Source organism: Polypterus senegalus, chromosome 6 (assembly GCF_016835505.1).
Source record: "Polypterus senegalus isolate Bchr_013 chromosome 6, ASM1683550v1, whole genome shotgun sequence".
Classification (NCBI taxonomy): Eukaryota; Metazoa; Chordata; class Cladistia; order Polypteriformes; family Polypteridae; genus Polypterus; species Polypterus senegalus.
Genome location: NC_053159.1, coordinates 95351652 through 95374801, shown reverse-complemented (window position 1 = coordinate 95374801; position 23150 = coordinate 95351652). Strand labels below are relative to the sequence as shown.

The 23150-nt window shown below is 41.0% G+C and overlaps 2 protein-coding genes across 2 annotated transcripts in view; one reads left to right on the top strand and one right to left on the bottom strand.

Annotated features, from left to right (window-relative positions):
- Nucleotides 1–23150, bottom strand: part of LOC120530579 (fibrinogen-like protein 1-like protein) — a 54688-nt gene that overhangs the window by 20024 nt on the left and 11514 nt on the right. The window lies entirely within an intron of this gene.
- Nucleotides 16–5770, top strand: LOC120530578 (fibrinogen-like protein 1-like protein). Its single transcript, XM_039754999.1, has 4 exons — nucleotides 16–43; nucleotides 251–334; nucleotides 2421–2453; nucleotides 4864–5770. The coding sequence occupies exons 1-4, from the start codon at nucleotides 40–42 to the stop codon at nucleotides 5490–5492; spliced, it is 750 nt and encodes a 249-aa protein (XP_039610933.1). The 5' UTR covers nucleotides 16–39; the 3' UTR covers nucleotides 5493–5770.

The following is a 23150-nucleotide window of genomic DNA, read 5'->3' as shown; positions in this document are numbered from 1 at the left end:
CAGGAGTCAATAATCTCTTGCTTAAAAGACGACATCAGAATGTGTAAGTTGGTTGTTCAAAAACTAACAATCTTAATATTTATTGCCTAGTATTTTTAAATACTTTTGTATTGCTTTCTTCATGTTTAAATACTGTTCAGGTCTTTTGCTCAAAACTACAGAATAATAAGGCTTTGCATAATATCATAAATTCAGATGTTTGACTGGGCCAAAAGTAGCCCCATGAGAGTTCTTATTGTTCTCTTTGCAGGGTTTCAAGTTCATTTCGTGAGCTGTTTTGCAGTTCTCTTGGGTTTGTCTCAGTTAAGCAGATCTTCTGTGGTTCTCAGCAAAGGTAGGTCTGTTATACAGTCGGTAAACGTGTAGACCAGGTCAATGTCTGGGCTGCTAACAAAGCAGATGTGGAATGGGAGGGCTAGTAACAGTTGCAGCATAATTAAGAAATCCATAGCTCTTGAACTCTTCCAATAAAACATTTTCTATCTGTCTGACCAACTGATAACTTGTAATGTTTAGAGTACAGCACATACTCTGTACTGTTCCCAGCTTAGATGTAGCTGTCTTGTAATTTTCATCAATACCTTTCCAAAACATTTGATATATTCCTAACATATTTTTCATGGAAAAAAACAGAGAAATCACTCCTTCAGTAAAAAAGTAATGGAACTATTTATTCATTCTAGAATGTTGTGCTCTAAAGTGCCCTAGTTAACGATTGTATAGAATTATTACATTTTCTAGCTGATAGACTAAATTCTTAGATGCAGTGTATTTACAGAAGGCCAACTTTATGGCAAAAGCTTTCAGATGGCAATTAACATTACATTTTTGGTTGGAGAGACAACAGAAATACATAATAGAGATGAACTTTAACTTGCACTTTACAATACAAGAGGGATCCATCCCCCTGACAAATGCAACTCACTATCAATCATTAATATAAAATCCTCCCCAGGGTATTTAATGTATATAACAGCCCAGAGTCAGATATTTGGAAACCATTAAGAGTCTCTGCCAAAATGCACTTCATGGCTTGAAAATGTATGCAGGGGCAATTTCTGGGCAAAGGCTTTCTAGGCAAGAACTTAGGGTGCCATAAGGGTCAGGGTGCATTACTGGAGTCATCTGTAGCGATTCCTGTCTTTATTTTGTTTAAAAAATGTGTCAGAACTGGACAGAAGCACAAAGAAATGTTTATTTAGTGCACCTTAGCAATGTCTGCACTGTCTACACTATGCCCAGCACATTGTAGACATAATGACAGGCATCTTGTGCAAAATGCAGCCTCCTCACTACCTGTGTGCTCTGTGATTATGAGGCAGAGCTGCTTCAACTTAGGCATATATCTGCTGCCAGGACCAGGTGTCAGGACTCCACCGTCCCCCACCCCGTCTTCCAACTTGACGCACGGCCTGCCAGAAGCTTACACAACTAGGTCCCAGTACCCTCCTCCTCCTTAAGCGTGATGCTGCAGGGTGAATGACGGCTGACCCAGGTGCAGTGAGCAACTTAATCCAGGCAGCTTCCTACTGTCATCCCCACCACCCGATTAGCTTGTTCCTCGGGTCAGGAGGTACTAAGGAGGGAAACTGAGCCTGAGGAGAGGTTTTTCCTAAAGCTATCATGACCACACCGGACCTGTTATCTTTCTTGCTAGAAACTAATTTAAATGAAATACATTAAAATATGTGGATGACCCTCAGAAATGCAGTCACTATTCCCGTAACTGTAGCTTCTGCAGAGAGAAGCTTCTCAAAACTGAAGCTCATAAAAAATTACTTAAGGTTAACAATGTCACAAGACAATGGTGATGCAATCATGATCATTAACAGAGATGTGTCTAGGAATATCATATAATGATGTAAATTATTTTGCTGCAAGAAATTCAAGGGATGTCTGATTTTAAAAAGACTTTATTTGCAATGTTAAGTTCCTCCAATTACCAGCGGCGTGTTTCTATTATTTATTTGTTGTACTTCCTTTTCTTGTATAAAGTTTGTAGAGTCTGTTAATAATAATAATAATAATAATAAAATAAGGTATTTATATGCAAAATGGTTCTATTTTGTTATTTTATTTTTCTTTACGTGCTTTGTAGATTTTTGTACATACACAATTTACATGCAATAGAGCTCTATTGTTATATTATTACTATTTTATTATTCTATTTACATTTATTTTTAATTAAATAAGTAATTAACCTGTGTTAGTAGCATATAGCATAATGTGTGTGTTTGTGTCTGTGTATGGAGGTGTGAAGGGAGGGGGACAGATTTTGTTGCCTGGGGCACCAAATAGGTCAGAAACGGCCCTGTATATTTGACTTGTGTGTATCATTTCGGTTCATCTAAAAATTGTGTGCCTGGATTCTTACACAACACTGTAAAACACTAATGTGCTTTTCATTATGTTTCCATCAGGAGCGCAAGCTGGAGGCATTAGCACTACCAAAGGTTTGTACCTTATATTACATGAAAAACATTATTTCCTCAATAAATGCCTGTGTCACTGGTTTTGTGGTGGCCTGTGCTGTGCATATCACCCAGGGTAAAGAGTCATATTTACAGGTTTGAGGAAATCAGGGCATCACTTCCCCTTTATAGGAGAGCTCCTCCCAAAGTCAGTAACAGCTGCTGGTTTCCCTGGGTCTGCTTTCTTTTAATTATACCATGTTTAAACTGCAAGCATACCTCTGCTATTAATTCACTTCATATTTTAAACTGAACATTGCTAAATAATAAATTATGAACCTATATGAAACTGAATTAGTGTTGCATTTTTATCTGCATTATTTTGAAACATTAAACAAAGTTTTAAAGTTGCATTAAACATTGACACTGTGTTTAGTCCTTCTGTCTCCTAGGTGAAGGAGACTGGTTTGATGTCTAGTAGCAGGAGTTTGCAAGTTCACCTCACGTCTGTACAAGTTTAATCTCAGTAAAACATTTTGGTACTATTTAAATATCAATAAAACTTTTTAATGTTTTTTTTTAAATTAATTCTTTATTAAATTTTTAGAACAAGGTGTTCCTATTCCAAGGTTGCTGGATTTGCCCATAATTATAGTTTCCGCCGTTAGTAGTTTGAATCTCCTTTTTTCATAAGTTGTAGTTTAAGTGGCTTAGGTATTCTCCCTATGTTCATGTAAAATTTCTTTAGTATCTCCAGTTTTTCAAAGATGTGCTATTTAGGACTTAAAATGTTTGAGTGAGTGTGGGTTTGGGCATACTGTTGTACAGTATTATGTCCAGAGTTGATCCATAGAAAGAGAGATCTTTGTAATTGAAGAGAAAAAAAAGAATGAATTGAACTCCTCCTACAGCATTACAGACCCAACTCAAAGATGCCTTAGGGATATAGAAGAAATACAGAACACATGGACAGAACCCAAATGCAAAAAGGAACAATCACAATCTCTACAGAGACTCTGACTGCGATTTAGTTCTTAGAAGAATCAGAAATCTTTAAACATAGTCCACATTTTGAAAAAGAATATCTGAAAGCTCTCACTGCTACATCATCCCACTGGAGATGCCAGGGTGCAGAAAGTGTGGCCACATAGCTTATGTGCTTCTGAAGAAGCATGTAACCCTGCACTGGTGTCCACAAGAGGTTGTTCTCGTTATTGATAAGTGAGAAAACCAAACAAGACAAAGAAAGCCAAAATCCACAAGAAAAACAGACAGCCTGCTGTGGCAGGAAATAATCTTAGTAACTGATTTGCAGCAAATGAACAGAAAATATATAGTACTTCTTAGATTTCTAAAATTCACCTGTACATAATTTTTGAACCCAAATATTGTACTTTGTAAGGTGAACAATCCAGCTATTTGCCAACATTTCCTTTGGTCTGAATGTGGAGTGAACATTTTCAAAAGATTCCTAAATGTACTGGTAGAGTTTATTGCAAAAAGGATTCTCCTCATCTGTAAACACTTGCTCTTACATTTTAAGAGAAAAATCTTACAATTCTGTGTGGCCTTATACAGAAATTACTAAATTCCCTGTTTCTACAACAAAAAAACAGAGCAAGGTCAGTCAGTTAGTCAGTCAGTCATTGTCCAACCCGCTATATCCTAACACAGGGACACGGGGGTCTGCTGGAGCCAATCCCAGCCAACACAGAGCGCAAGGCAGGATCAAACCCCGGGCAGGGTGCCAGCCCACCACAGGACACACACACACACACACACACACACACACACACACACACACACACACACACACACACACACACACACACACACACGCACACACACGCACCAAGCACACACTAGGGACAATTTAGAATCGACAATACACCAAACCTGTATGTTTTGGACTGTGGGAGGAAACCAGAGCACCCAGAGGAAACCCACGCAAACACGGGGAGAACATGCAAACACCACACAGGGAGGTCCCGGGAAGCGAACCAGGGCAAGGTTGCTTGTGTTTTTCTTATCAGCAGGTTTAGAAAATGGATGAATGGGTGGATAGATGACATTTCAATCGTAATCCAAAACTACAGATTTTTAAATATATTTACCTTAGAGTACTTTTGTCGCCACCTCAGGTCTGCCACAGTCTTGTTGAAACCACATTACAGTATCATTTAGCAGCACTTGCTGCTCACGTCCACTGAATACAGTTTACATCCATGCATTAAAAAAGCTCCATGTGTAGCTTCATATACATCAGTTACTATTTTTTATTTATAGCCTTTACCTTGCAAAGCACACAGTACAATCAGAAATAAGTATGTTAGTACATTCAATATACAAATGAAAAGCTCTAAACCCACAAAAATAAAAATGGACAAAATACTATACAATTTACAGTAGTTGAAAGTTACTTCTCCTATCATTGTTTATCTCCTTTCTCTAGTCTACAGAGACTGCAGCCAGCTGCCCAGCAATAGTCCAAGTGGTCTGTATATTATTCAGCCTAAAGATACCCACCCTTTAATGGTGTATTGTGAAATGAACACAACTGGTGGTGGCTGGACTGTCATCCAAAGGAATAATGGTTCTGGTGAGCTGACCTGGGATGAATCCTGGACAACCTACAAGTATGGCTTTGGGGACATTCTGCAGGACCACTGGTTGGGAATGGAGTACATCCACAAAATAGCATCACAGACAATCTATGAAATTCGTTTTGTTATCTATGATGCATCAAACAATATGAAGTATGCCGATTATAATATGTTCTTATTGGATAATGAAAAAAATGGCTACAAACTGAGATTGGGCAGCTACTTCGGGACTGCAGGAGATGGCATGACTGTACCAGAAGCCAACAAGCTGCACGACAATAGAAAGTTCTCCACCAAGGATAAGGATCAGGACAATACTAGTGGCAACTGTGCAAGTGGTTATGGTGGCTGGTGGTATGATGCATGTATTGCCTCAAATTTAAATGTAAAGAGTAGCCTGACCTGGTACAATCTCTGCACAAAATGCATGGGGTCTATCATTCTGATTCGGCCATCCAGTATATGCAGAGGTGCTTAAAGAGAAATGTAGTGGAGTGGTTAGAAGCTCCTAAAGAGGCTGAAAGTAAACACTCGCCAAATGTTTACCTCCGATTGTTAGAATAACTGATCCATATGCTTTTACCTTTTTAGTGTCAGCTCTACTGTTGGGTTGCAGACACTTTCATGTGTTTATCAGATTTGCAACACATTTAATTTTTGCTTAACATTTATCACTTTGAATTAATTAATCTTCTTCTTGGGTGTTCCTCCATTTATCAGAAAAATAGAATGTGGATCTTTTTGTGAAATCTAATAAAAATAAAGTTTAATGTTTATGGTAGAAAAGAGTGTCTCTTTATTTTGTCTTGGCCATTTTCTGCAGACTGAAAGTTCACGTCTGCAGTTCCCAAGTGGTGCTGCCTCCCTTGCTGTTAGAACACTGATGGCCGTCACAACTGTAGGTTCTGCGCATGAATATACTGAGTATTCTGCCTATGGACAATGGGGTGCACTGTCCAATAAAAAACAATCTAAGCTATCAACATGTGGGGCAGAGAAATTGCCTTTTTGCATAAATGAAAGTGTTAAAGGCGGCACAGTGGTGGAGTGGTAGTACTGCTGCCTATGCTGCAGTTAGGATACCTGGGTTCGCTTCCCAGGTCCTCTCTGCGTGGAGTTTGCATGTTCTCCCCATGTCTGCATGGGTTTCCTCCTACAGTCCAAAGACATGCAGGTTAGGTGCATGGCGATCCTAAATTGTGCTTGGTGTGTGGGTGTGTGTGCCCTGTGGTGAGCTGGCCCCCTGCCTGGGGATTTGTTACTGCCTTGCGCCCTGTGCAGGCTGGGATTGGCTCCAGCGGACCCCCATGACCTGTGTTAAGATATAGCGGGTTGGAAAATGACTGACTGACTGACTACAGTGTTGAAGAAAAGATCTGAGAGCCTCTTAAGTGCTTGCAATTGCTTTCTTTTGCATTCACAAGGGGTTCACAAGTCGCAAGGAAGCTGGTGCTAATCCCAGTATGCCTCAGGCATAAAGCACAAACAATCCCTGGACAGGGTACTAGTTCATCACAGGGTAAACACACACACAGTCAATTCAGAGGCCATATTCTACCTAACTTGCATGTCTATGGATTGTGGGAAAAAAAACAGTGCACTCGGACAAAATCCATATGGGCAAGGGGAGGACAAATAAATTCCACACAAGAAAAACACAGGCGTGGACTCTAAGTCTCCATGCTGCAAGGCAGCAGTGTTACCACTACACCACTGTGCCCATCAGCATTGGTATGGATTTACTGTATTAAGACTATGCCACATCAGACAACTTTTCCAGATATTCTCATTCTCAGCCTTCTTTTACATATTCATTGGCAGGTGATGGCTCGCTCCTGTGAGTACTGATTGTCATGTGACATATGTAAAGATTGAGGCCAACTAGTCTGCAACTGGCTAGGATAAAATCAAACAGATTTGATTGGTCTTTGGTCTGAAGGAAAGCATGCAAGAGTTGATAACCAAGGAGCATTTAGCTGTAAGTACAATGAATAGAATATAGCAATGAAGGATAAGGAAAATTTGTGTTTATAAAAGCTAAAAAAATAAATTACAAAAGTAATATCTAATTTTAAAATATTGTTTGAAAACTAGCTAATTGTGCATTCAAGGCATTTCAATAAAAAATAAAACAGATCCTGCTAATGGACCAGGAGATGAAAGAAACAAATAAAACTAAAAATAGGAAAACCCAATATATTAACCAAAACCATAATCAAAAACACTAGAATGAATCAGCACTAAAATCTCTTTAAAAAGAATGAGAGCTTCTGTCGAGGTTTTGCAATGAACATAATTTTTTTGTTATTGTCTTTCATTTCTGATCCATTCTACATATAATTTATTTTCTGTTATGACTTATTTAATTGCCATCATGGTGATACCATTATGCCATCATTTTAAGACTGAGATTTCATCAGAATTCACACATGATTTTCTGAACGCAGACATTTTGTGTGTAGCAACTGTGCTCATTGCTATCATGACTGCCATCATGATGCTGCGTATCGTCATCAAGTGAAAAGGATTTAAGATGGCCACACGATAAGTTTGGTGTACACATTTATGTATAAAATTGTATACAAAACTATTTTAGTGCAAGTTTTTTTTTGTCTTAGAGTTCTGCCCTAATGGGAGCTACTTGCGCCTTCCAGTTTTTACCTTTACCTGTTTAAAAGACTACTCTTTCCATGCTCCTTATTTAAACTCCACTTCCTAGTCAGGTTTTTTTTTCTCCTTGGGATGTGAAACTCATTACAGCTTCTACACAGAAAAAAATGAGTTTTGTTATTGTACCAAATCTTACACAAATTATTACTATGTGTAACGCATGCGCGAATAGGAGACTGCGGACGGACCTTAACATGCAATCGGAAGACGTTCGCCGGCAGGGAGTGGCGGGGTACTAACCTTTCTCCTTTGCTTTCTTTCAGGAAAAAAGACGCTCCGCCAGCATAAGCCTCATTCCCGCAGCACGTTACTTCCGCCCTTCCTCCTCCATTTTTCCTGACGTCATCAGTCCCATCCTCCCTCACGGTTCCTTCCCAGCATTCCTCCACTTCCAGCTCCTCCTTTATAAAATGGCCACCGACGCCATTTTTGGTGTCACGCATATGAACTGTTTATGTTTATATTTTGACCGGATTTTGATTTATTGAATTGTGGATTTGTCTGCAATATATGGGGCCGGAAACCCCAAACCTTTATGTTGTTTCTTGTTGAATTTTTTACAGTGGTGTAGCCGGCAGGATAGAGTTCCGAGAGAGATGACTGAAGGACAGGACCTCAACACAGTGCTGCAGGGGATGAATGCCCAGATCCTGTCCCTGCAGCAAGCGCAAGCCGCTACCACCCGGTAGTTGGAGGCAACGAAGGCCAGGTTGGCAGAAGCCCAGAGGGTAAGACCAGACCCACCTTGACCAACGCCGCCACCGCTTGTGCCGAAGACGGAAGCGGATGACATCAAATCATACCTGGGCATATTTGAAAGGACGGCCACCCGGAACGAGTGGCAGCGGTCTGAGTGGGCGTCCATTCTGGCGCCCTACCTGAAGGGACCTGTGCAGCGGGCCTACTACGATCTCCCCAAGGAGGAGGCTGCAAGTTACGACCTCCTAAAACAGGAGATCCTGGCATGCTACGGCATTACGCCGGGCCAGCAGGCGAGCGAATGGCGGAGCTGGCAGTTTGACCCGGAGAAGCCGGCCCGAGCACAGGCCTTCGACTTCTGGGGAAAGATGGGCCGTTGGCTACGGCCCGAGGGTCCCCAAGCCCGGAAGGTCGTGGAGCAGGTGGCCTGTGAGGGCCTGGTAAACGCCATGCCTAGCTCCCTCGCCCAACAGGTCCAGCGCCACCCTTACAAGGACATGCCAGGACTCCTGGAAGTCCTGGAACGTCAGCTTGCGGTCTTCCGAGCCGGGGGGTTGGAAAGGCAAGCTCGTGGGAACCGACAGGGACGGGCGGCCACCCCTGAGCTCTCTTGACGCCCTGCGGAAGCGCCGTAAAAAACCAAAGAAAAGCCGGCCTCCCCGCACTGTTACAAGTGCGGTGAGACCGGTCACCTACTGCCGACCTGTCCCCTGAACACAACAATGGAGCCGATGGACTGCACCTGGGCCACCACAGAGAGGTACTGTACTCCGTTGCACCCCCTGGTGAGTCTGAACACAGGAGTGGTGTTGTTGAATGGGCATTCGGTGGTGGCTCTGTTTGATTCCGGCAGCAACATAACCATTGTCGCTCGCCGTTATGTATTACCGCGACAGTGGCTTAAGCAACATTTGCAAGTCACATGCGTGCATGGGGAGACCAAGTCATATCGTTCCGCTCACTGTTACATCACCTGGAAGGGGCAATTATCTAATTTGATGATCTGATTTGATTTTGGGACAAGACTGGTCACACAGAAAGTGCGGTAAAACACACACCGCTCCCGGAGCCTCACTGGGTCTGGGGCGAGGCACCCTTCCTGGGGTCTCCACGCCGTGCTCTGGGGCAGGCCCTAATGACGCAGGCACATCGGGGAACGCTTCCCCGGCGACGGACCCTGACCCGGAAGTATCTGCCGGTGAAGGGACGAGCCAGGGAACACTTCTGCCGATCAGCTCACAAGACCCCTGAGCAACCTGGACCATCAATTTCGGTTCACGCCTGCCTCATTTAAAAGGGAGCAGTGGAATGATGATTCCCTGCGGTTTGCCCGGAATGTGATTGTTCTGCCAGGCAGCTCACAAGCTGACGGATCCATGCCACGAGAGCCTCTTTTTGTGCTGGAAAATGATCTGTTGTATCGGGTGGCGACCCACGAGGGCGAGGTGTGGAAGTTGTTGCTAGTTCCGCGTACCTTCCGGCGGGAGGTATGTGAACTAGCTCACGCTCACCTCCTAGGCGCCCACCTCGGGGCTGACAAAACATTGGAGAGGATCAAACTCCGCTTTTACTGGCCCGGGATCAACGAGGAGGTCCGGCGTTTCTGCCAATCCTGTCCAGAATGTCAGATTCGCCAGATTCCTAGGAGGGACCGCGCTCCTCTCGTCCCTATACCCCTGATAGATATTCCCTTTGATAGAATAGGGGTGGAATTAGTAGGACCCCTGAAACCCTCAAACCGTGGCCATAAATATATATTGGTCATGGTGGATTACGCTACCCGATACCCAGAGGCGGTTCCTCTGCGCTCCGCTAACACAAAAAATATCGCACGGGAATTAGTCAACTTATTTTCTAGAGTGGGTATACCCAAAGAAGTCCTCACGGACCAAGGTACACCCTTCACCTCAGATACGTTCAGGGAAGTCGCCAGATTACTCCGGATAAAGCACCTGAAGACGTCTGTCTATCATCCTCAAACAGATGGGCTGGTAGAGCGTTTTAACCAGACGCTTAAACAGATGCTCCGCAAAGTAGTCGCCGATCGCAGGAACTGGGACCAGCTCCTACCGCTCGTGCTTTTTGCTTACCGGGAAGTGCCCCAGACCTCTACGGGCTTCTCCCCTTTTGAGTTATTGTACGGGCGACAACCCCGAGGACTTTTGGACATACTAAAAGGGGGCTGGGAGGCTGAGGTCCTTCCCTCCTCCAATATATTGGAGTATGTAATGCAACTGCGTGAAAGGCTCGCTAAAATCAGGCCACTCCTAAAGGATCACGTGACTCGTGCGCAGGTAGCACAGGCCCGGTGTTACAACCTCCCATTCTAAGTTGCAAGCTCACTGGCAGGGGCCATACGAGTTTAAGGAAAGAAAGGGGCTTGTCGACTATTTAGTTAAACAACCTAATCGTTGGCCGAGTGAGAGGATCTACCACGTTAACTTATTAAAACCTTGGAAGGACAGGGAGGAGTCTCCCGACACTCGTAGATCCTTCTCCCTATTCGCTAGCACAACTGCCCTTAACCTCATGAACGAGCTGACACCGCTACAGCGGCAGGAGATAACCCAGGCAATCCGGGCCGTCCCCGAAGTAGTGAGTGAGTCACCGGGCCGGACATCGCTGATTGCACACAACATAGTCACGTACCCCGGAGTAATCGTCCGGGAGAGACCCTATAGACTCCCGGAGGCAAAACGCACTGAAGTGGAACTGGAGGTGCAACGGATGTTGGATATGGACATTATTGAGGAGAGCCATAGTCCTTGGTCCAGTCCTATCGTTCTCGTTTCCAAGCCGGACGGCTCCTGGAGGTTCTGTAATGACTTCAGATGTCTGAATCAGGTCTCCAAGTTCGACACCTACCCGATGCCCCGCATTGATGACCTATTTGAACGGCTAGGTACGGCTCAATACTTGACTACTCTTTAATGACGAAAGGGTATTGGCAAATTCCCTTAACGGCATCTGTAAAAGAAAAAACGGCCTTTAGCACACCTAGCGGATATTGGCAATACAAGTTCCTCCTATTTGGGCTGCACGGGGCCCCAGCGACATTTCAACGTCTGGTGGATAGAGTGCTGAAGCCCCACCAGTCCTATAGTGCTGCCTACCTGGATGAAGTCGTCATCTATTCCGGCACCTGGGAGGAGCATCTATTGCAGGTCTCTGCTGTCCTCGCGACACTAGCTAAAGCCAGTCTCCGCATTAACCCCCGTAAGTGTTTTTTTGGCTTGAAGGAGGCCAAATATTTAGGCTACCTTGTGGGACGAGGACAGGTGAGACCTCAATGTTCCAAAATCAAGGGCATCCTGGAATGGCCCTGTCCAAATACCAAGAGACAGGTGCAGGCTTTCTTGGGGTTGGCGGGGTATTACCGCTGGTTCGTGCCCCGCTTCTCCAAAAGGGCAGCACCCTTAACCAATTTAACAAAGAAGGGTGCTCCCCTGCATGTGGTATGGAGCAACAAGGCAGAACACGCATTCAGTGACCTAAAAAAGGCCCTAACGTCAGCACCTGTATTAAGGACCCCTGATTTTGGGCTCCCTTTTATTCTCCAGACCGACGCTTCGGACACAGGCCTGGGCGCCGTGTTCAGCCAAAGCGTCGACAGTGTCGAACACCCCATGATGTACTTAAGCCGGAAACTGCTGGACCGAGATACCAGGTATGTGGCAGTGGAGAGGGAAGCCTTGGCCATTAAGTGGGCAGTAACCCATCTCCGTTACTACCTGTTGGGTCGCGAGTTCACTCTAGTGACCAATCATGCTGCGCTTCAGTGGATGTCCCTGCACAAGGAGTCGAATCCACGGGTCACCAGGTAGTTTCTGGACTTGCAACACTATAAGTTCACGGTCACTTATCGTCGCGGCAACCTTCAGGCCAATGCCGATGCTCTCTCTCGCATCCACGACCTCTCGGTTAGGTCCGCCCGACCTGACGGTCTTGGGCTGAGAGGGAGGTCGTGTCACGCACGCGCGAATAGGAGAATGCGGACGGACCTTAACACGCATCGGAAGACGTTCGCCGGCAGGGAGTGGCGGGGTACTAACCTTTCTCCTTTGCTTTCTTTCAGGAAAAAAGACGCTCCGCCACCATAAGCCTCATTCCCGCAGCACGTTACTTCCGCCCTTCCTCCTCCATTTTTCCTGATGTCATCAGTCCCATCCTCCCTCACGGTTCCTTCCCAGCATTCCTCCACTTCCGGCTCCTCCTTTATAAAATGGCCACCGACGCCATTTTTGGCGTTGCGCATATGAACTGTTTATGTTTATATTTTGACCGGATTTTGATTTATTGAATTGTGGATTTGTCTGCAATATACGAGGCCGGAAACCCCAAACCTTTATGTTGTTTCTTGTTGAATCTTTTACATATGCCAAATCTGTCAAATTAAATAGTGACAAAGTGATAATACATGCTGCCACCTATTAAAGTCACGTGACCTCAACATAAGTCTTTGCTAACAGCAGATTCACAAAAAGGAGGCTCTCTTACCAGAAACAGGATAAAAATAGTGGCACAGTAAAAAAAAAATAATAACTCCAAAAAAAAAAACAATTCCAACATACGGCAAATTGAGTTCTATGGATTTCGAAAAGTATAGAATCTTAAATAGTGGAGTGACATGGAGAAGATTGCAACTTATAGTTCCTAGAGTGAGAGTCTGACACTTTCGAGTACATGTCTACAGAGATTAATCTCTTGTCTCCATAAAATATTCTGATATGAAATGTTACCTTTCTTAATTAAAATTAGGCAAATGCTTTAAAAGTCATGAAACTGCCCAAATATCATTTCACCAATTCTGGATAAAACTCCAATAGTATGCCATCAAGATGTACATGCATCTGATTAGTTTCCTTCAAAAAGGTTCAAAAGCAGCCAAGCCAGATAGGAAAACTGTTCACCTAACCAAACTCATCAAACCAAGCCTAACTACACACTATAAACAAAAAAAAATCCCAATAAAATGAATTACTATATTCACATAGTTGGCTGAAAATATTATGTGTCAATTTTTAAATTGACTGGTGTCACATATCTGGGGACCACCTTCCTGGCTCTAATGGCATAAACAATATCTCCCTGGAGCAATACCTCTTGTTTTGAGCCATTAGCAGTGGTCTTTTGTGTTAATATTAAATTGGGCTACCAGGGTGGTACCACAACCTTTCTTTTGCTTTCTTTTAGTATGCAGTTAAGGAAGAAAGTTTAGGAGTTCTTGGGCCAGGAATCTGATTACAGGAAGATTCTCCTGAACCTTGTCTGAACAGCAGCACTCCTTCACCAATTACTTTATCAGGACAAACATTTTCACTGAGGTGCAGAGGAACAGGAGACGTTTAATAACTGAAAGACTGTCATAAGCCAGGCACCTATATTGGCACCTACCAATTCCTAATTGCCTTACAACTTGGACAAAGACAGCAGTAGTGTGGAAATTGCAGCAGTGCCATCCTAGCAGCAGACACACAGAGAATAAGTGGGGGCCTATTACAGGTGTACTTTGCGCCAAACTGAGCACAATCATTGCATAACCTGGAGGGAGGTATTGGCAGTATTGGAGGTTGATTGTCATTTCATGACCATGCTACACTTCAGTGGTTATTGTCCTTTCATGAGCCAGAAGGATAGAAGGCTCGCTAGCTGGAGCATCTTCAGTCTTTCAGTTTTAACACTGAACATCAAGAAGGCTGGTGACATCACAACATGGATGCCCTGTCTCAGAAGCCATGTGAAGGACAAGACTGCTAGTACTGAGCACAACTGGAACAGTGAGGGCAAGGGAGAATGGAACAGGAGGATAGATCCAGTTGTTGCGTGTTTGCTGTTCCTGAAAGTGAAATAACTTGGCATGAACAACAAGAAAAAATGCAGACTTGTGCAGAATAAAGGGCTAAATGGAACAGTTTGAAGAAATTGCACCAGAAAATCATGAAGGGACTTTGGTCTCAATGGGACAGTTGGGCCATCCACTACGGCATGTTAAAGAGACAGTAGTGTGATCTGGCAACAGGAGAAGGACAGTGGGAAATTGTGGTACTAAAGACGCTGGAGGAAGAAGTTTTAAATGGTACAAATGATGCCCTGAGGCCGGGCATTTTGGCACTACAAAATATTTAAGAGTTTATATTGTCACTAAGATTTGAAGTGCTTTTGTCAACATTGCACCACCAAGAAAAGCCCTTCCTGTCATTATATAGCACATAGCACAGCAATACTGTGTTGGGACAACCATGGAGCAGTTTAGAGGTTAATTGTATTGAAAGCCCTCTGTATCTGCCTGCGGCAACAAGTTTGTGTTGGTGCTGTGAATTATGTTAACAAGTATCCAGTGGTACTCTGCTAGACCAACAGGCATAAACTGTAGCAGAGGCTCTGATAGAGGTCATCATCAGCCGGTTTGGAGTACCTGTGGAACTGCATCCTCATAAGGACATATTTTCAAAAGCTGGGTATTCCAGGCATTGTGCACTTCACTAGGAATTATAAGACACACACCACACTTCAGGAATCTGTGAACGATAGGCTGGCTGATTGTTTCAGCTGTACTGTGATAACACAACTAGCTTTGGTCATGAACAGTGATCAGTGTGACTGGGACTGTCATTTACCATTAATCCTAACGACATGTCCATCCTCAGCCATTCAGAAGTCCTCCAATTGCACTCCTGCAATACTAATGTTGGGGTGGGAGCTGAGGATCCCCAAAGCCTTGGAATTTGAATGGACATCCCTGGAGAGCCCCCAGAGCTGGAGTATGCTAAAAAGATATAGGAAAGACTAGACAGAGCAAGAATTTGATCATGACCAATTAGAGGGTTAATGCAAAAGAGACACTATGACCTACAGGATTGATATAATCATTTTTCAGCAGGAAAACATGTAGGGGTTTACAATCTGAAGATTAAGAAGGGATGTTCACCTAAGTTGAACAGTCACTGGATGGGCCCATACCAGGTCCTATAGAGGTTTGGGGAAGAGGTTTAGTGACTTCAATTACCTTTCCCAGTATTTTTATATTGCCCTCGAAAGGAGGGGGCAGTGTAATAGTCAGCCTGTTATTGTGAAGATTGGCAGGATTTCATGGATGATTAAAAGAAAATTGTCTACAAGTGTAATGAGCTCTGCATTTCAGGAACCTCTGGAACATTCTCAATGCACCTTAACAGCCTGGGAAGGTTCAAGTAGGCAGATGGAGACTCCTGGGGCATTTGATAAATACAGCCTTGCAGAAGATAATGGAGGGACCATGGAGATGGACATGGCATGTGACACATCAAGACAATCAAGGACGCTGAAAGACTGGAAATCTTTTGGGTATCTTAGCTGTCATTTTTATAAGGCATCTCCAGCAGCTTTAACAACAGGAAGAAGATTCTGCTAGAAGTAAAATTATTTGTTTTTAAATAGCCACGTCAGTTATTAAGCTTAACTCTCATTCAGTGTCTGCCTTGGTCTTTCTGTCTCTTAGCTCATTAAATTATTTTTTACTCCAGAAGCTCTGCTTTGGCTTCTAAAACTATTGTATAATATGGTCGCCATGAATTTGTTGTCAAATATGTGAATAACAACATGTCTTATTCTAAGGGGAAGAAAGAGAGCAAGTTACTTCTTGTTTATCCTTTTTATCCCAACAACTGTAAGTGCCAACATATTTTAGACTTCTTAGCCATAATACCTGGAATAATATGATACCCAGGTTAAAGCTATGGTATGAAACAATGTACTACCTGTACTTAAGATTACAAAATGCCCTCAAAAGTTCAAAAGCAGTGTCTCTTTGACCAAACAGTGAATTTTGTGAGCTGGACTGTCAAAGGTCTCAATCACGATCTAAAGAGAAAAAAATGTATTTTCTGACATAACTTCTCTAAATGCCAAGATAGTATTTTTACAGGAGATACAGTAAGTATGGACCAGTTTATGTTGCAAAGAGATTGGATTTGCCAAAGATTTCACTCCAGCTATAGAAAGAAAACTAGAGGTTTGTAATTTTAATAATAAAACAATCTAATTTGTTTTATCAGACGTAGTATCTGACCCTGAAAGGCGATATGTAATGTTGATGTGTAATTTATTTAAATCTAAAGTAAATTTGAAAAATATCTACATGCCTTATGTGGATGATAGAGATTTAATCAAAAATGTATTTGCATATATTCCTAATATTAACACTCATAAAAATATAATGGCCAGAGATTGAATTGTGTTTTAAATCCAGATCTGGACAGTTATTTAACTACTGTGGCAATAAACTCTAATACTGCAAAACTAATCAAAAGGTTTGTAATGGATCATAACTTATCAGACTCTTTGAGATTTTTAAATCCAAACTCAAAAGCATATTCCTTCTTCTCATCAGTACATCATAGTTATTCAAAAATTCATTATTTTTTTATAGATAATAATTTATTGCCCACTATCAAATCTTGCAAGTATGACACTATCTCCAACCATATCCCTCTGATCATGGAGCTTAAATCACAGTACCCTGCACACTTTTCTTATAGCTGATGTCTTAAACCCCCTGTCATTAGCTGAAGAGGACTGTACAGAATTCATATCCAAGCAAATTGATTATTTTTAGAGACAAAGGCATACTCAGAGGTCTCTGCAGAAGTACTCTGGGAAACTCTGAAGGCTTTTAAGAGAATAGATTATTTCATATATTTCCCACAAAAAATAAATTGGAAACCAAGAAGTCGTTCGAGTTAATCAGCGAAATTACCAGAATAGATGAAGAATACACCAGCTCTCAAAATGAGGCACTTTATATGAAAAGAGAGGTATTGCCATCAGAATTTAATCTCTTGACAATAAAAGATCTTTAAATCCTGACATCATAACTATGAACACGGAGAGAAAGCTAATAAGATCTTAGCTCAACAAATCCTCAAGCAGGAAGTTTGCAACGCAGTAACAGAAATTACCAACACAGATGGAGATAAAATCATTGACCAAAAAATATAACCTACACATTTAGAGACTACTATAAGTCCTTATAGTCTACTCTGTTTAAAAAGATAAGACACAATCTAATGAGTTTTTTGATTCATTACAAACACCACAGCTAGATACTCTTAGTGCAGAGGAACTAGATAAACCTCTGACATTCTCAGAATTACTAGATGCTATAAACTTACTCCAAAGTGGGAAAGCAGGAAGCCCTGATGGCTACCCAATGGAATTTTATCAAAACATTTTCAAATAAGATAGCTCCAGTATTATTAGCAACATTTATAGAAGCTATAGACAAACAAATTCTAACTTAAACTTTTTGCCAAGCATTAATTGCTATCTTTCCAAAGAAAAATAAGAACTTATTACAATGTGCATCATACAGACCAATCTCACCTCTGAATAATGATGTTAAGATATTCTCGAAAGTTCTACCTAAAAGGATTGAGAAAGTACTTCCTTCTAAAATATCATATATCAAACGATATTTATTGAAAGTAGACACTTAGCTTCTAATCTTTGACATTTGTTTAATGAAATATACTGACCCATTAAATTTAACACACCTGAAATGTTATTATTTTTGGACACAGAAAAAGCATTTAACATGGTTGAATGGGACTACCCATTTACCATATTGCACAAATTTGGGTTTGGCCCATACATATCTCCATGGATGAAAGTATTTTATACCAGTTCAGAAGCCTCTGTTTTGATTAACAGCATTATTTCAAATTACTCCAAACTAGAATGTGATACTCAACAAAGATGCATCCTATTACCATTGCTCTTTGCATTTTTCATAGAGATTTTGGCTTCTCACTGTCGAAATGCATCACAGATAAAGAGAGTTACAAGAGAAGAACTCGAACAGAAAATATAACTATATGCAGATGATATGTTACTGTATGCTGTATATCAGATTTACAAACCTCTGTACCAGTAGTCCTTAATGAACTAGAAGAATTTCAAAAGGTATCTGGACTCAAAATTAATCTGAATAAAAGTGTGCTTTGTCCAGTGAACACTCTGGCACACAATATGAGACCATACACCTTCACATTTATTTTGGCAGATCAGTTTAAATACCTCAGGGTAAACATACCAAGTTAATATAGAGATCTTTTTCAACTAAATTTTGCTATCTGTATGGAAAAAAATTAAAGAAGATGTGAACAAATGGTCTACCCTACACTTCACATTAACAGGGAGAATCAATACTGTCAAGATGAACATCCTTCCCAAACTTATTTTTCTATTTCAGAGCATCCCTATATACATTAAATCATTCTTAAATTAGACTCAATTATAACCTCCTTTATTTGGAATTTGAAACATTCACACATCCAAAGGACGACTCTGCAACAACATAAAGCAGAAAGGGGCATGGAACTACCTAACTGTGGATTTTATTACTGGGCAGCAACTATGCAAGCCATAATGACCTGGAAATTGACACAGATTGATGAATATGCACAAGTATGGTCTGTAATAGAAATAAAATCTTGCTGTACTTCTTTATATGCCCTGCTTTGTGCCCCAGTAAAAAAAAAATTATCATCAATATACAAATAATTCAATAGTCCATCAATCACTCCAAATATGGAACCAATGCAGGAAGCACTTTAAGGCAGAGAACCTCTACAAAATAATCTACCTGTATAATCTATAATAATGTTTGAAATTCGCCCTGGATTAAAGCGCTCAGAGAACTGTATACAGATAATGTCTTTGCATCTTATGAACAATTACGGTTCAAATTTACTTCCCATCAATATAATTTTTATACTAGTTTCAAATAACATACTTTGCCAAAAGGAGCCTGCTCTATTCTCCTTACCTTCCACCTATTTCTATTCCAGAAGAAATTTGTAGTCTTGAAGACTCAGACAGCGTCTCAACGATGTGTGAAAACATTTTCAAGTCTCTTCCTTTCTAAAATCACAGGGTACATTGTGGAAAGGATCTTCCACTTAATATCTCTGAAAAGGAGTGGATGGTAGCAAAGCAGAGAATTCACTTGAGCTCCATATGTGCAAAGCATATAATTATTCAGCTCAAAATGATATATCGAGCACATCTGTCTCGTTTAAAATTGTCCAAAATGTTTCCAGGACAAGATCCTACCTGCAATCAAGCTCCAGCCTCACTGGGTCACATGTTTTGGGCCTGCACCAAATTAACATCATTTTGAACCAAAATCTTTAAATGCCTATCAGACAGCCTTGGTGTCACAATCCCTCCTAATCCACTAACAGCTGTGTTTGGTGTTCTTCAAGACGGGCTTAAAGTGGAGAAGGACAAACAAACCGTGATTGCCTTTACTACAGTATTGGCACGTAGACTTATCTTGCTCAACTCCCCTCTTTTAAGTCAGTGGGTAACTGATGTTTTATATTATTTGAAATTGGAAAAAATCTAATTCTCACTTAGAGGATCTGTGCAGAGCTTTTTCAAAACCTGGAAGGATCTAATCAATAACATTTTAGAATAAGACTCATGAGTTTGTTGTCAAATTTTGTTGTCCAAGTCCTCTTCTTGGTGATGCAATGATGTTAAATAACATATTTTTAGGATATGACTAATTTCCACTAACATTTAGCCCACCGCAACACATCAGGCTACAAAACACTTTTCTTTTGCATTTAAACAAATGTTAACTTTTTTTCTACTTGAACGACCTTACCTTGTTTTTCAACTGAAGTAACTCGGCATGTTACACTGCTCCCTGGTTGAAACTTAATTTGTTACACACAATCATTACAGGGATTGTTCCTGTATTGCGTCCCATGGTTGATAGCCTAAGCTCCAGGAGCCTCATGAAACCTAACAGCAATAAGCAGGTTGAGAGGACAGATGGATGAATAGATGGGCAGTCATTACTTTGTATGAGGAAGTGTGGTGTAGCTTTGCATACAAACCAAAGAAGTTAGAATGCATAGCAATGGTGACCACAAGTGCCTTATCAACCCACATAATTCAGGACCCTATTTTCATTTTACACATGCTCATACTTTCTGTTTAGCACGTGGTTGCACTTGTTCTTGTTCATGTTCTGCATGTACCATGACAAACTGAGGGTGGAATGTGGGAGCAGTTTTGAGGAGTCAAAAGTTCAGTTTATTTTGGTCAGTCCTTGGTTGATTCCTACTCTTGTTATGTCCTTTGTTGAGCTTAAAGAAGCGCTGTATAAGTTGATAATAAAAGGCAAATTTTTGGAGCATTAAACCTTTACGTGTTCTTCCCTGCTGTAAACTGAGACAAGTGAACTCAAGAACACGGTTTTACCCTGGAGTACGATGCTGAATATTAATTCAGTAGGTTTATGCTGTCCTATGTATTTAACTTGTTTAAATGTACATGGAAAAGGTAACAGTTTCAATTCAAGAATATTGATCCTTATGCTACTGATCAGATGCTCTTTGCTATGGCCTCAGCTGGAACAGCAGCTCGATTGATTATTTATGCTTGGCAAAAAGGAGTAACAGACGTTTTTGACACTATAACTCATTCCTTTTCCATTTATGTAACTAGTTCATGTTGTATTTTGGAAAAGGTTTTGAAAATTTCAATGTATCTTTTGGAATGGTGTATGAACAATGTAATAATGCGAAAACCGCTCTTTAATGTGGAATGTATGCAATACACACATGGTCTTATTTTTGTTGATTAGCACTAATTATGTTGCTAATTCAACATCATGTTATTTCTTTAGTATTTATTACTTAGTTTTCTGAGTATAAATTACCACAAGTAAATAAAAATGCACTGCAAATATAACATTTCTGTTACTTTAATTGCATTGAATGTAAATGCCAAATGGGGCGGAATGAATGAATACTCAATGTTGACGATCGGTAACAAGTGACAGCGGGTGCCAGCTTTGAGTAACTTGACAGTTAAGGAACAGGGAAACATTAAATATGTCAGTGACTGCGATTGTGTACCTGGAAGATGAGTTAAGAATTCAGAAAGGACAACAGCTCAGTCTTACATTAATTCTATTTCCATAAAGCATTTATTCTGCTATGCTGCAGCCCGGGCAACTTCTTATTTACTGATCCCTTGCCAGACTTTGACAAGATGCATTCACATGGACCGGATGTTGCTGGCAAAGTCAGATGCTTTTTTTGAAAGTTTGGGTCCAGATTTGCCTGTCCAGCTTTTCCTTCTTGCCAGTACTTGAGTGATCTTTATGGCCACCTCTGTATGAATCCACAAATTGTCTTTACAACATTTTTGTCTCATTAATGCAGAAGTCCCGTGGCTCTTACAAATTGCAGATGATGCTGTTGATGGTACTGGTTCTGTTTGAAACACAGTTGTATTTACAGTAGTTATTCACATTACATTATGCATTTCGGAAATAAACATTACATATCAGCTTCAGATCTGAATATAACTGACCACTAACAACGTTTAATGAGGACTGTCTTGTGCATATAATGTTGTGATGTCCACATTGGCTTTCTAAAGTTTAACGTGAAGGGTCTCTCAGCCTCTCGGACATGATCGAGATAGGGGTACAATAGAAGCTGTATTGTTACAATATGCATGCTGCCTTACCCAAAATTTGTTCATCAATTTGATAGAGGGTTTATGTGGACATGACTCCACACCAAGAAAAGAGGTGTCCTGTATACATTTTTCATAATGTTTCTCAAAAGTATTTATTAACTTATAAGTAAGGATATTTTTGGTATAAAATCCTTTTATTCTTTTACAACTTGCAAATATGTGCTTACACTTGGGAGAGAGAAGAATAAAAAAAAAGAAGGTACAGTGGCTTGTTTCTTAGACGTCCATGAAATAACAGGGTCATGATGACTAAAACAATAACCAGTAGTGTGCTGCACCTGTTATGAAGGTTCAAGTGCCCAATTAATGTCACTAAAAGCAATTACACCTATGTCCTCTTCAAATTTCTTAAAACAAAGCTTATAGTCTAAACTGCCCTTCAGATACGTTAGTATGTGTTTAACAGCGATTAGGTCTCCTGTTTGGGGGTTTCCTAATGATTGTGAAATTTTACTGACAATCAAGCAAATGACACTTCTGGTACACATCATAGCATATATTAGGCTTCACAGTTTCCTGGCATCCATTGTGATTGACAGTACCCTGGATGTCATCATCTTTTTTTGGCTTACATGGCGTATATCTTGGCTTGTAATCTGTCATACGAAACCTTTCAAGAATTTTAAGGATATAGTTCTTCTGATTCATTCTGATCTCTCCATCTTCTTTCTCAAAATTAATGCCTAGAAAGTATGAAATTTTTCTTAAATCTTTTATGCTGAATTGACATTTCATGTTTTCTTTGAACGCACGAAATAGTTCATTATTGCTTGCTGCTATGATTAAGTCAGACCAAATAATCAATATAATTAATTTGTTTACAATTTGCTTTTTGTACACATGATGATCTGCTTGGTATTTTAGGAAGTTTTTTGTTCTAGGTGATCAGGCAGATCCTTGTACTAGTTTCTGCCAGGCTGTCCAGACTGTTTCAAGCCATTGAGAGATTTCTTCAACCTGTACACCAGTTCCTATCTGGTCTTAGATTCAATTGTGAAACCCTCTGGTTGTCCTAAGTAAACTTAAGCATCTATTGGGGCATACACATATGTTGTTTTAAATCCATGTTATGAACTGTAAGGTCATTCTGACTGCTAACTGCATTAATACTCGCTCAAACATGACACTGGCTCTAGGAGAGGAAGTTTCTTGATAATTTATTTCCTCCACTTGACTATAGCCTTTAGTACATTTTTACACTTTTGGCTCAGACACAGGAAGCAGA